This window comes from Equus caballus, chromosome 10, assembly GCF_041296265.1.
Source record: "Equus caballus isolate H_3958 breed thoroughbred chromosome 10, TB-T2T, whole genome shotgun sequence".
NCBI classification, from domain to species: domain Eukaryota; kingdom Metazoa; phylum Chordata; class Mammalia; order Perissodactyla; family Equidae; genus Equus; species Equus caballus.
The window spans coordinates 87,435,043-87,450,492 of record NC_091693.1 but is presented as its reverse complement, the minus strand read 5'-3'; the positions used below and the strand labels follow the sequence as shown (position 1 = coordinate 87,450,492).

Sequence of the window (15,450 nt, the reverse complement as noted above, 5' to 3'; positions counted from 1 at the left end):
ACCTTGAACACTGGATGTGGCAGCCAGAACCACTGCCACCATTGTTGTGGGAACGGGGCTTGTAAATCCTGCTACTTCATGACGCCAGCTTCTGATGCAAAATGCAGGGTGTGATCTCTTGGCATAGCCTGGCCCTGAGGGCAAAGGAAGCTAGAAAAGGGGCTCTTCCAGCTTCTATGTGGAAGACAGTTGATTTTCTATGCCGTGCCCTCCACCATGTAATAAGGGAGGAGCAGAGCCCCCGAGCCAATAAAGGCTGCTGTTGTCACAGAAGATGCAGCAACTTTTTCTGTCATCCTGGTACAAAAGGACAGACAACCCAAAGGAAAGGCTCGGTCATTGAACAACTTCTAGTGGATGCCTTCATCCAAAGAGGATAGTAAGAGTACAGAGGGAGACTAAAAAATGAGAAATAATTTATTTGGAAAAGTAACTGATCGAATGGAGAAGGTGCTCATTTTATATAGGTAAGCAGTACAAAAGCAGACATAGGCCAATCTAACAGATAAGATGGCGTTGTTTAAAGGAAGATTACAATTTGCACAGCCCCACCAGTTGCCCAAATGCTTCTTTGTGCAAATTAGAAAAAGCTGCCCTTTCTGTGTGACATTTTTACTATCGCTCTCTGGAAAATTTGTTTTATAAATAAACAAAGAAACGTCTGCTGTCTGTGAAAGGGAATGGCCCACCTATCGCTGTGCAACATACGGACTGCACAACAGGACATGGCAGCCCGGAATTGGAAGAACTTTTCTTCAGATTTATACTATTAGATATACATTATAAAAACATCAGGAAAACATTTTTTCAGAAAATACTTTTTACCACTCAATGATTTACCACTCGAACGTATTAGTTATTTTCAATTTTTCCAAGTTCCCACCTAGTTCTTACCGATATGCACATGTATTTTTTAAATTATTGTAATGGTAATTAGCGTGCAATTTTCTACTCTGATTTTTCCACTTAAAATAATAGAAATAATATTTTCTCACAATGCTATATTGTCTTTCTTTTAATGACTGATTACACAATTTTGTATCAAGTGAACATATCACAATGAATTCAACCACAGTTGGAAATTTGAGGAAATTTAATCAATATGCTATGATTGGTAATATTCTACGCATAAGAGCAAAGTTACACTAAAACTTTTAGAGAAAGGAGCTATTTAGATAACATATACACGTAAAATAATGAACAATCTTCCAAAAAATCACACCAGGATGAGTATCTTATTGGAATATGGCTAATAAAGAGCTGAATTTGTATCTGGATATTTTTTGTCTGAGGATTGTATTTCCCCATTTGCATTTATACTGTCAGGAACCATTTCAGGATTACAAACTCCGGAGGTACATTCCACATAAACACAGGGCAGCGGGACACACTGCAGGGGAACAGCGGGATGCAGGGGGAGGCGTGTGGGTTTTGGAAAGAAATGGACTTGGACTGCTGTGTTTTGAAATGTTATGTTCTACAGGCATTCCTGCACAAGAATGCTCATCACAGCTTTATTTTTAACAGCCAAAGCCAAACTGCCCAGGTGTCCATCAACAGGAAAGTAGATAAATAAACTGTGGCATGTTCACCCATGGCATACTATTCAGCAATACACAGAATGAACTACTGATACACACAAAGGCATGCATGAATCTCAAAATTATGCTTGGTGAAAGAAGCTTTCCACCAAAGAACATACTCCATGATTCCATCATGTGAAGAGCTGGACCAGGAAAGCTAACCCAGAATACAGCCAGAACATTGGTTGCTTCAGAGGTTGAGATGGGAATCTACTAAGAAGAGACATGAAGGAACTTTCTGGGAGGATGGTCACGTTCTGTAAGTTGGTAGGAGTTTGGATTGTACATACGTATGTGCTTTTCTGAATTCGTATGATGGCACCCTTAGGAGTTGTGCACTTCGTTGTATGTAAAATGTCTCAAAGAAGAAAAGAACCTAAACAAATATTGAACTCTAGTTAATGATACACATACTGAAGTATTTCAACTTACTGTGAAACGCATAAAACCCAAGATGGATCAATGGCTGGGTAGAGGGTTGACATAGAGAGAGAGATAGGTGGCAGAGCGAGCACAGGAGCACGTTGACTATGGAATCTAGGTTCTCCTGGATGATTGAAGACGTTCATGATAAAACATTGCAAAGTGTGTTTTAATCTGGGACACATTTCATCAACTTCTCAGTTTCAATTTCTGCAAAATGGAGGTAATAGTATTTACTTCACAAAGTTGTTATAAAGTTTAAGAAACATTGCCCCCAAAACAGACCTGGTACATAGTAGATGTCCATGTGCCCTGTGACATTGCGTGCCTTCTCTTTCATCCTCTTACCTGTCTTGTCAATTTATAAGCCACAATATGTATTTTTGGATTTGATAGTGGTGCCTGCCTTTGGGCATGTGGTACAGAGTGGTATGTAGTGAAATTGTTGGGGTTATGGGAATGAACTGTCTGTCTGCTGTCTGCTAGTTGTATGTTCCCTGAGTGAAGGAATATCTTTCAATGATGGTAGTGGCTTAAACTCCATGGAGGAGGGGCAGTCTGTGGTGATTCTTGCCCTAAAGAGACTAACAGAATGGAAAAGGGAAGGATAAATCCTCATTAGGCAATCCTCATATGGATTTTGATATGAAAAAACTAAATCACTCTTCAGCTCATCAAAAGCTCCGTTTGTGAGCACTCATTAATTTAACAAATATTCAGGGTCTACTGCATGTCTAGGAGCTGGGGATACAGAGATGGGCGAACCTAGATGGATGGAGATACCTGTCTTCTGGGAGTGTACATTCTAGGAATGCTAAAGTCCAGTGGATTTACAGGAATCAGCCAGGTATTTAGAATTTACTCTGTGCCAGGCAGTTGGAAGACCATTATGGACCAAACAGATGTGGGCCACACTCTCATGGAGCTTACTGTCTAGCACAATAGGCAGCTTTAATCAAATCACTGCTTAGTGTGACTATTCTAAGTAGATTATAAGTGTGCAAAATATTGTGAAGGAGGGGGACCAGGTTCTTAAGGAAATTTAGGCAGGAGAATATTGCCCTGTAGCCTGAGTGAAAAGAATTTTCCCCCTAAACTTTTCTCTGAGTTATGAGAGTAAGGTGAGCACAGAACAGAGATTGGCATAGCCAGTGGCCCACGTTCAACAACAGAATGAGGAACAGAATGAGGTGCACCAGGAGGCTATGTGGTCAGTCTCATTGTTTGCTTTGTCCTGCCAGTTTCCCATCGCTCTATGCCTGAGGAGTCTCTGTATGGTCAGGCTACAGAGAGCAAAGGGAGAATTATTAAATTGCTTTTAGCCATTGTAAGGAATCCTGGAGTTAGGTTTATCTTCTTCCTAGTCAAAGACTACAGCAAACTCCCCAACTGTTGCATGGTGCCAAGATGCTGCTGGAGACACAGGGCCTGGGATCAACTACACAAAGCAATTATACCACCGACCCACTGCAAGAATGTGTTCTCCAGCTGAGGTATCGGCTCTGAGCAGAAAGAAATAGAATCCAAGAGAATATGGAGAGCTGATGAGAAGTATGTGTGTCACACAAAAACGGCTGGTCCTGCAATCGTCACACATCCTGGGAACAAAAAAACCCTGAAGCATTACAGCCCCGCAGATTCCTCAGTGGGGACACGCTGGTCTGCGGGGTTCTGAACGCCTCAACTCTGAGTCAGCACGCAGCTGGGCAATGCTTAGAGAATTTCCACTCCCCAGCAGTGTCTGCAGACATACAACAGGTGCATAATAAACACCTGCTGAATTATTACAGTTTTTGTTCCCATTTGCTACCTGATTCCCTGGAGGATAAGAAAAACATAGAAATACCTACTGATGAGCAAAGGAAATGTACAAATGATGAGTTAGTTCAGAGCCGTGTTATGATCCAGCCAAAATGCCAAAGGTGAGTCCTGTGTGGTTCAGCTTTGCCTGTATGAGCACAGATTTGCTTCTCTGTCCAGAGGGATGTCTAGGATGAAAAGCCATATTTCAGGGCATCTTCTTAAGGCCAAGAAGGGATGAAAGTGAAGAAAGCCAAGAAAATCAGGGAAGGACAAACCTGGGAAGTCAGGACAGAGGAGATTCTGGCCTTACACCGCCTGGCTCCAGTCTGCGCTTCGCCGCTGACCAGCTGTGAGACTAGGCAACTTGCTCAGCCCCACGTCCCCTCCTGTGACGTGAGCATGTGCCTGACAAGTTTTCTCAAAAGAATCTTTGGAGTTCACACCCTTTGCACAATTTCTGGCACATAACAAATGCTCCTGAAATTTTAGTTTCCACTCCTAATGGTTTTCTAAAATGATCCCATTTCCTAAGATTTTTGAATAAATATCATTTGCTGAATACATAACTAAAGATAAAGTGTCATAACTCTGTAAGACCTTTTGTATAAATATACTCACAAATCAGAAAAAAGAACTTCCCCCACGTACCCTGAATTTAGTTCAGATTACCTGAACCCCACACCCACACAATGGGCCCGTTAGTCTGGCCTCCCCAGGCTGGAAACACCTCCTCTTACCATCAGGCTGTCACACAACCTGACAGAAGGTCCTCTCTTCAAGACAACTAGGCATAAATAAATTGGATTACTTTGCTATAATTATATAAATAAATATAAATAAACAAATAAGTATGTATACACCCACAGGGCATCCAAAGCCCCAGGAATCTCTGCATCCCGAGTTTGCAGGTGCGTGGCCTCAGGCCCGGATCTGTCGGACAGGCCTCGGAGACAGAGAGCCACAAGGCATTCGCCTCCAGTAAAATCTGGTGGAAACAACAGAGATGTTTTATGCTCTGTTTGAGGTGGTAAGTGTCATGACTCTTGGAATAAGAGCCTTGCTGAGCACTTGACACAGTTTTCCTTCTGGTACATCTTTGCGTAAACTGTTCCTCTGGCTGCAAGATTGCCGTCCGTGGGGACTCTGGGCCCTCCCTGTCAGTGTGCGTTTGAGTCGGTGTGTTTTCCTTCTCTGCCTCTTTTGAAAGGTGCAAGAATTCAAGAGCTGCCCCCAGCTAGTGGCCCAACCCTGTGTCAGAGCTGCCGGTCCCAAGCCCATAACCCGGAGCACGCTTCCAGCTCCGCATCTGAGGCAACAACAGTCCTCGGAGGCACGGCCCTCCCACCGGCTGTGATAGGCTGCTTGGAATAGCAACAGCCTGTGTCACCGAAAAGGGCAAAGCCTTCGGAAATAGAAACAAAGTTGGTCACAAATCACGCTGGCTTTGCCCGAAGTTTTTTTTCACCCTTCTTTAGCATGCGACCATGGGGAAAGTGACCACTCCTGCCCGTGGAGGCGGCCGGGGTGGCTCGGTGCCCAGGGAACGGCTGTAACTTCTGCGTGACCATGGTACCTGTTGAAAACACGGAGGGCCCCAGTCTGCTGAACCTGAAGGGGAGAGCGGCGGAGACGGATGGCAGCGACAGAGCCAGCGGCCGGCATCCTCCCTGGGCGAGAGGTAAAACGAGTCAGCCGGGCTCTGGTGACCGGCCAGGGGAGTGAGCAGTTCTCTCTCGAGTCTCACTCGGGTGTGTGTGTGAGTGTGTGTGTGTGTGTGTGTGTACACATGAACCTGCTAGGTGCGTGGAGAAAAGGGGACAGGATCTGGTGGGAGGAGTGACAAGGAGCTATAATGTGAAGATTGAAGTCCCACTGCTGACAAGCTGGGTGGCACTGATCGTGTTGACAATATAATGTATAAATCTTTTTCGTTTTGGGAAGATTGACTGGCAAGATAGTCACATGTGTAAACACATACCTGCACACCCCCATATGCAGACTTTTTCTTTTATTGTCACAAATGGACAATCTGTAAAAAGTGGACATTATAGCCACTATTTTTTAAATCAGCATTTTAGGTAGGTTTCATGAAATTAACACTTATATAATCAATGACCACAACCTTCTTTTGAAGTTCCCAGTATCTGTTTGGAATGAATTTGAGCATTATTCGAAGGCTAAAACCTCAGCTTCATCGCTCCTGCCTTCTTTGAAACCGGCCTTTCAAACGGAGGTTTGTTCAATACTTTGCCTCTGGAGGTGAAATTTGGAACACTTTTAATTCATTTCTTCTCCAAACCAAACGCTGTTCTTCACCTCCACATTGACAGTTCCCACAAACACCCTACACACTGTCAGCTGCCTCTGCCTATTCATTTAGTCTGTTCTCAATAGCATAGAAATGAACCAGAGCATGAAATGAAATCGAACATAAATAATCCTCTCCTTCTTGCTGCTTTCCTCCACTCCACTCCCCGAGTCATATAACATGACCCCAGGCCATATACTGGAATGTAGGGGCCGGCCAGTTGGTGCAGTGGTTAAGTTCGCATGTTCCATATACATATACACTCCAGCACTACAGAAGGCATTTCCCTCTCCCGTTGGGATGGATCCAGTATAGACTCGTGTTGGCCTCGTGGGTTCATCTGATCTTGGGCCTGAATCCACGACCCCTCTCTTGGGGGCATGGGGGCGCCCCCTCGGGAAGTGAGGAGTGGTCACTCATCCCTGCTCAGCCTTCTCTTGCTTTCCCACTTCTGGTCAAGACTGAGCATGTGGGTCATCCTTCAGCATGGCCTCGGCCCCTCTTTCGCACAGCTGCCCCTTCTCTAAGAGAGCTCTCTGGCCTTTAAGTCCAAGAGGAGGGGAGGGAAATTTGTATTTGGGGGGCAAGGGAGAGGAGGCAAAGTTCTTCCTCTGAATTCCTGCAAGATTGAACTGTGGGGTCAGCTGAGGTGGTGATGTCAACAAAAGTGTTCACTAAATAGAGGCAGTGACAATGTCACAAAGAAGCAGGAAAGACAGTGTCCTGGAAGGGTCTCCATGGTAACAATTAAAAATTCGCTATTTAATTTCAATATGGCCTTGAAAGCACAGTGTACTCTTTGTAGGTTAAATTACATGAGTTCATAGTTATCCCGAAGGAGAGTCACATGTACTTAAGTTTGTAAAGGTTGACTGTATGCACATAATTCAATTTAAAGTGCAACTGTTTCTGTAAAGAAATGATAAATGAATAAATACCATATCTTTTAGATGAGACAAATACCAAATAAATACCATATCTTTATTATATTGAAGAGGATGCCAAAATGTTTCCATAAAATCTTAAATGAATACAGTTTTGATTTGTGCTATATAGGGTAGATCTTTAGATGAACACAAACCTTTTGTGTGTGTGTGTGTGTGAGGAAGACTGGCCCTGAGCTAACATCTGTGCCAGTCTTCCTCTACTTAACGTGGGATGCTGCCTCAGCGTGGCTGGACAAGTGGTGCTAAGTCCATATCCAGAATCTGAACCTGCAAACCCCAAGCCGCCGAAATGGAGTGCACACACTTAACCTCTACACCACTGGGCTGGCCCCAAATACAAACTTTTTAGTATAACTTTTGTAAATTTTCCTAAATTGTCTTAAGCATCTCATGGTACCTAAAGGCAGTTGTATGTATCTCTATGTATATAATGAATGCATAGTGCAGACTCACTTTATAGTTTTAACAAGTTACTTAACCTCTGCTATCAGGATTCTGTTTTATGAAGATGTTGAGGTTTAATGAAATAATATTCGTCAAATACTCCTTTCAACTTCTTTACATTTTAAACTTCTATAGTTTCATCCAGGAAATTCAGGGTATTTAAAATATGCTCAATAATTACCATAGTATTCCTGCACTTGAAGGTAGCAAGTTTTTCTATATATTTCCATATAAGAATTTTCTACATTCCTAGGTGGGAATTAAAGCATAAAAAAGAAAGAGTTCTACAACCCAGGGTAAGGGAATTCAATCCCGTGAGATTTACTGGGGGGTGCTGTGTTGCACCCCCCATGTTATGATGCACAATGAAAAGTCGCGACAGGTCTTCCTCCAAAAACCCCTCTTACACTGGGCAGAATGCTTTGTTCCAATGTCTAGAGGCTAACGAGCGTAAATTCATTTTCAGGAAGCCATGACTCAAAGTGAGTGCATTTTTAGTAAATTTTTCAGTGTTCATGGACATGTTATACTTGACGTTACAGGTCAGAGTTGAGCTCAGTTTGAAAGCCTAGTACCTAGAGCTGATGACAGATACAGGTGAAGTGAGAAACACGGATGCTGGAGCATCTCACACGAGGAGAACAGGAGGCCAGAGGACGTGTGGTCGGCTCCACGGCTCCACTTGGCGCAGTGGCTGGTGCAAGCGACCCTGGTGGCCCCAGGCCGAGGGGCCCACGCCTCCTCTTCACGTCAGGCGCTGGGGCTCCCCAGCTTCTCCCTTCATGATTCCAATGACTGGCTGGGGGAGGGTTTCCGTAAGCCCACCTCACCCCACCAGCACTGGGTTTTCCTCGGATCCGCCCGCCCTAAAGGTCGGAAACCAAGGACAATATTCACTGTATGAGGGCAGGTTCTCAGCACTGCAGATGCAGCTGCTGAATGCTCTGGGACCCCCAGGTCACTAGGACTGCACTCAGTGACCCAGCGGAAAGGGCCACACTTCGTCCCTAAGACCCTTCTAAATCTGAGATACCACGGTCTGAGGCTAAAGACACGCCACTTCTGCAAACCAGACAAATCCCTGCGGCAGTGGTTCTCAAATGTGTTTGAAGCTGTGAACTTCGTCCAAGTGGACGCCGAGCGGGTGGTCAGTCCAGGTCCCCACGGCCCGCCCTAGTAGAAAGAGGGGAGTTGGAGTGTAAGAGAACTGTGGCCTGGCCGCCCCCTGCTCCCTCCTGGCCCCGTAGCCCTGAGCAGGCCCCTGGATCCTGGCGTCTCACGGAGCAAGCCCGCAGGTCCGCCCCTACTCTGATGAGGCAGGCCGCGGGGTTTTTTTTTTTGTTGGGGTCTATCCCCCCGAGGAGAAATCTACTTGTAAGAGAGACTGAGGAAACTTTGGGAACAAACTTACCCCTGGGACAGAGAAAGTCAGGCCGACCAGCTTGAGCTGATAACAGAGCTTTGCTTGTGAGACGAGTGATTCCAACACAGACCAGTCACTGTGGGAAGCCCCAGACCTTGGCCTTGCCCATTTTTCCAGGCTTTTCATATACTAAAAACGTCACAAAAATTTCGTGCTTTTAAAAACATGTGTATTTAACAAATTGATGACTGATAACAACCAAAACTGGTTGTGCGTGGCTTGATGCTTCCAAGGAAATGACAGGGGTTACAGACATGTGAATTTATGCGGGACTGTAGACTCCTCTGTGTAGAAATAAGACCAGATGTAAAGATAAGTACCTGCGCTCTTACTTGCATCGGCTTATCTCTGTGACGCACATTTTACCTCCCTGGGAAATGGCATCTGAAGTCTGCACTTGAGGCTTCTGGTGACTGCCAGCCTGGGCAATGGCTTCTGCCGGATCTGGGAAAGGAGAGGCTCTGAACGACACGCCGGCCCTCAGCAGAGCCGTTGTTCCCCTTTAAGGCCTTGTTCTCACCTAGCGGGGCATAGAAGTTGTCACTTGCTGCAGCAGACAGGGACAAGCCAGGCCGAGGAGCAGTGGACCCGGAGGGACTGAAATGAGCCGGCAGCCACCAGCGCGCCCGAACTGGTTCTGCAGCCGGTGTCAACTCTGATAAGTCACTGCCCCCGTCTCAGTGGTTACATATTTTAAACGTCGCCCTCCTCCCTGGTAAGATGGCCAGCTGAGATCCCAGGAGCACGCCTGGTGGCAGCTCGCAGGACCGGAGGCGAGCCCCTCAGGTGCACCCCGTGTGAATTCTCACGGGGTGCTCTGTGGTGGTCTAGGTCTTAGGACGCTGGTGAGAACAGCACTCCAAGACGGCGAGGCCACCCTGGAGTCGCTGAGGAAGCTCCCACGGACACGTGTGTATCGGAGGTGAGCCGGCCGATGCTACAATGCAATTTCAGTGGCTGCAGCTGTGTGGGATTCTGTTTCTCCTGCATGAGTACTTAGTTCTCGAATCGGGTTTGGTAGGTGGCGTTTTCTCAGGAGGACGGCCCAAAGTTCTACTTAGCCTGCGGGCTTAGAAAGTTCCCAGAGCCCGGAGCAGCCCTCCGCTTGGGCTCTGAGAGTGAAGCGGCTGTTTACTCAGCTTGTACGAGCGAGAACTGGTTTTATAAGATTCTTAAGTTGGACGCAACAGGGCTTTCCTAGTTCAGTTTTTTCTCATGAACAGCCTTCCCGAAAGGATGAGCTACTGAGCAAAATAAGGCATGGAAAACCATGTCAAAGGACACCAAGTGGTGGTAGCGAGAAAGGGGGACAGCTGGGATGGACGTCTTCCCAAGGGGCTATTTGACCAAATACCAAATAAGGATGATTTCTCATCCCATCTTCCCTCCAAAAGTACCCAGCCTCAGTTAAAGACACAGCACCTGAAATCCCCCCAAATACTTCCCAGCTGAAACTTTGAGTCAAATATATTACCTTTATAGTAAATCATAAGTTTAGATGGGTTTTTTCTGTTCGATTTTGTTTTGTTTTGGCTCATGGGTATCATTTTCCTCCCTATGTCACGGCACACTCATTTATGCATTTGCTAAATGGCTATGCCCCAGTGGTAGACTAATTTAGGCAGAAGTAATAATAAGACTAAAATAATTTATCACATTATTCTAATTTTAGCAGCTTTCATTCTTTTTGAACAATGACCCACTTTATACTGTTCTGCCAAAGTAACAGGGAGAAAAATGTAGTCTTTTGACTTATGGGGTATTTTTTTTCCTTAAGTAATACAAGTGTAATTTACCTTTAAACTATTAAATTGTGCTTCCCTTGGAAGTAATTTTTTCTCAGAAACACTCAAGACTCAGGTTGGCCTGGTCTGTCAGGCTCTGGGGCTGTTAGCTAATTCCATATTATTGAATCCCAAATGTTTTGCTCCCGTGTGCACCTGTTTCCACACTGTATGGAGGCTGGAGTCGGGAGCCACAGGCAATGCTAATTTAGCCAGCTGCCTGCAATAGCATCTCAACCTCAGATGTGCGAGGCTTTTTAAGAACAGGGAAGAAGAGCTGTAATTAGAATCAGTCTGTAGGGTGAGAGAGCATCCCTAAGCTAAGGAAATGTTTCATTTCCACCAGGAGACAAAACTGTAGCGGTCCCAAGGCAAAGTCACAGGGAGAGCTTTTCCAGATGGAAGCCCAATTATGTAGGTATTAACAAAAACAAGGGAATTCAAGAGTTTATGAAAAGGCATAATTGTATTGCTAGAAACAAGGTATCGTTTTACTTCCTTCAACATCAATGACACTGTTTCCAAGTTTTACTTCCGTGTTATGAACATTCTACCCCATTGATTTAGACTAAACCAATCCTCGTTGAGGGATTTTTGTGAGCCAAGCGCTTCTATGACCATCATCCTTTCTTATCTTTACAACGGATAAAGAAACTGAGGCTCAGAGAACACCAGCTAACATTTACCAAGTGCTTCTTGTCACGTACCAGACACTCCTCTATCAAATTTATTCTCGTAACAACTTTATGAAGTAGATAACAATTTTATCTTTATCTTAGCAATGAGGACACAGGGACAGGTTAAGGGGCATGTCAAAGTCTAGATGGTAACTAGCAGCACTCTGATTCCTGACTGTCCTTCACCATGAAGCCCAGGTACCTCCTGGAGAGAAGTGAAGTGACTTGGTCCAGGGAGCATGGCTAATAGGTGGCAGCACGGAATCTGAACCTCAGTACGTAAATCCAGTCCAGGGTTTCACCCACTTGACCAATGATACCATCCAGCGCTGACGTCTCCACTTCCTGCTCTGTTCTGTGATCTGATCTGTGATTGGGTACCTGTTACACTCATTTCAGAACTTTCTTGCATTCTATTTCAGCTAGTTCCTTAGATTTCCATGTACTATGTCTTTTTCTATAAGATTATAGGTTCCTGGATAAAATAGACGTTCCTGTACCTATCAGAGCTTTGAGCCAATGGGAGTGCTTGGAAGGTACTGTGCAATTCATAAGAGGAAGGGACAATACCTTTTCTCCCTATTTCTGTCATGGGTTCACATGCGTGTGGCACGGTTTCCACCGTCTTGTGCCATCCAGTGGAGACGTAACGTAGGAAATGTCTCAACACAGTGCTTACAATGGCCACTCTGCTGATGGCACTGTCCACCCAGATGCACCTGTCTTCTATCTGTGCCCTAAACAGTGCTGACACATACTCCATGCTTAATTGTTAAATGAGTGAGTGAGTGAAGACGTGTTTATTGAACTGAACTGAAGACTGTTTTTATTCGGCAGTACTTATTGAGCACCTGCCGTGTGAGAGGCGCAGTGCTGGATACATCAGGGTAAAAAAAGATTTCTAAGATATTTTCCACATCTATAGATTTTACCAACTCATCAGAAAGATGAGAATATAAATAACTGCAAGCCAACCATTTAGTACATTTTGAGTATCTACTTAGAATCAGACCTGATGCTAGTCCCTGTGTCCAATGGGGAACGAGATATCCATGTTGTGCAAATGCCCATTACCAGCTAGTGGAAAGAGACAGGCATCAGAAAACCTACAAAGGAGGAGGCGGCCAGAGGCACAGTACTAAGGTGGAGCACGGGGGCAGCTCAGCCAGTTGAAGGATCCTGGAAAACGGTATGACTAAGCTGAGTCAAGATAGTATAACTGAGGCCACTGTGTTTACCGAGAGCATTCTAGAGAGAACATAGCTTGTATAAGAGTTTGAACAGAGAATGGCACATTCCGGGAACTGCAAAATATTCTTGTATGAGTTCAAAGTGGGGGAAAGAGGATGACAAAGGGATCTGAAGCTATAAACAGGGACCATGTCGTGAAACCTTTGGGTGCGTGGTATCATGAGAGGAGGAATTCTTAGGAAGAGACCTTGTCAGTTTAAAGAAATTGAGAAAGCTTCCGAAAGTGATGGTAGTGGTGATAGAATTGGGAGTCTTGGAAAACCCCACGAGCACGTCTTTAAATCCTCCAGCTTCACGGGGTCACCATTCTTTTAATATTTAAATAAAAATAGCTCCAACCCCCATAAGTTTAAACCCACACTCCTCCTGGCTGCCCACCCTCTGCCCGTCTTCAAACACACAGCATGCCTGAGAGTCTTGTAGTTCTTCTCATCACTTTTTGCACCAACTTCTTGTTTCCACTGGATTCTTGTCCTTCCTGCAACTGGGCTTTTCTCTTATCCCTGCTCCAATCTATGTGTACATTACAGCCCTTTTCCTTCCTATACTCAAACCCCATTCACACCAGCTCTTTGTAGATTTTTACTGTTGATTTGAAGAGGGCTTTGGTACACTTAAGTATTAGGTGGGCTCGTTTAAAATTCTCCTGTCAAGTCTACCGTAGGGAGTTTCTTGTAAATCAACTTTTCTGAAAAAAGCCACTGGCCTCTTGTCCTGGTGTTCCCTTGTGTTCTCTCCCCGGCCCCATTCTCCAAACTTGGAAACCAGTCTTCACCTTTTCTTCCATTTCTCCTATTTCTGGGCTCTCTTAGCCATTCTTTCTTTCTTTCTTTTTTAAATTATTTATTGAAGTCATATTAGCTTATAACATTGTGTAAATTTCAGATTTACGTTATTGTACATCAATTTCTGTGTAGACTGCTTCGTGTTCACCACCAGCAGTCTAGTTTCCATCTGTCACCACACACAGGCGCCCCTTTACCCCTTTTGCCCATTCCCCTCTGGTACCCTCTAATCTGTTCTCCTTATCTATGTGTCTGTTTATCTTCCACAGATGAGTGAAATCATATGGTGTTTGTCTTTCTCTGTCTGACTTATTTCGCTTAACATAATACCCTCAAAGTCCATCCATGACGTTGCAAATGGCACGATTTTGTCTTTTTTTATGCCTGGTGGTAATCCCTTGTACAGATTTACTACATCTTCTCATTCATTGATGGGCACTGGAGTTGCTTCCACGTCTTCTACTCATTCTTTCTTGGTCTCTCTTTCTCTCTCACACACACACACGCACATGTACACACACACATCAGCATTCTCCCTTCTTGGTCTTTTCTCCCTCTCTCCCCCTCTCTCCCAGAGTCCACCCGTATGTCGTCAACATCCCCCATGGGCTTCTCCCTTAACACCCAGGTAACCATCCAGGTATTTATTTTTAGTAAATAAAATTATTCTTCCCAAGAGATTTACATCCACAGGCTTTACAATATTATTTATTTTCTTACCATTTTACTTCCCTAATTAAAGAATTTTAAAAGCACTAAGGGTGAGTCTTGACCATTTTTGAGTACATGAACTCCTTTTTAAATAGAAAACAAGTTCAAATCTTCACATAGAAGTCTTTGCAGTTTTATGTTTATTGATTAGAAGACAGAGAATGACAGAAAGCTACTGTGCATTCACTAGCGCTTTGAAATTTTAAAGAATTTTTTTCATCACATCTGCATATGTTTGAAATCTTGAAGTACAGATATGCACGTTATTATTTTTTCCAACATTCAATAATCATTGATGGGATGAGGACCCTTTCTAAAAACTTTGTGAATTTTCAAATGTCCACAGCTCACGCAGGTCGAGAAGCCCCATCCTGGAGACATTGGGGCTGTCCAGGGAAGACGGCTGCTGGCTTGTTCTCAAGATTCCTTCCTTCTTAACTATCTATTGAAAACCCCATGAAAACATAGAAAAAGATGCAAAATTACAATAGCGTTAAAGCCAGATATATTCAGTGAGTTACGACTTAACCCTAAGTAAAATGCAACATGGGCCTAATGTACAAAATAGGGCCATAAAAGTTTAACTTCCCACAGATTCTCACTGTGCATTCCTAATTGAGAGAACTGTCACCAACCCGGGGAAGGAAGACGTCTCCACAGAGCCCTGGAGCTGCTCTTGCACAGCGTCGGAAGGTCTTCTCCACATCCTGCTTCTTCCCATCCCATCCCGTCATCAGCACGTCTCTTTCTCCATCTTTTAGAGGCTAGTTTCCAGGATTTCAGCAACTCTGGGCGAGTTAGAAAAGACAGTGGCTTGTATTCTTGAATATGAAATCAGTGTTAAGAAGGGGAAAATCCTAGAGGAGCCACTAGAATGGTGCATTCTAGAAGTTGTAGTTTTGTATGTACTGTTTTGTTGGTTTTTTGTTGGTCTTTTTGTTTGTTTGTTTGTTTTTTGCTGAGGAAGATTTGCCCTGAGCTAACATCTATGCCAATCTTCCTCTATTTTGTATGTGGGTCACTGCCACAGCACGGCTGATGAGTGGTGTAGATCTGCGCCCAGGATTCGAACCCATGAGTGAGGATCACTAAAGTAGAGCACACAGAACTTTAACCACTCAGCCACAGGGCCAGCCCCTGTATGTACTGTTTTTGACAAGCAAAGAACTACAGACTGCTTTAACTAATGCAGGAATAATATCCCTTCTTCATAGTCAGGGGACCAAAAAGAATCCTTTTCTCAGTCCAATGGAGCCTCACCAGAAAAGTCACTCCCAGCCGTCAGGAAGTTGGTTCGCAGCTACACATCAG

General features: G+C 44.5%; 1 protein-coding gene across 2 annotated transcripts in view; it reads left to right on the top strand.

The window, feature by feature from the left end:
* Positions 1-5,113: 5,113 nt before the first annotated feature.
* Positions 5,114-15,450, top strand: part of SLC2A12 (solute carrier family 2 member 12) — a 61,766-nt gene continuing 51,429 nt past the window's right edge. Inside the window, exon 1 of one of the 2 annotated variants that reach the window (XM_001504376.5) lies at positions 5,114-5,487. In XM_001504376.5, coding sequence (XP_001504426.3) covers positions 5,376-5,487 — 112 coding nt within the window. In that variant the 5' untranslated portion in view covers positions 5,114-5,375. The remainder of the gene's footprint in view (positions 5,488-15,450) is intronic. The other variant, XR_011422254.1, reaches the window with a different exon arrangement.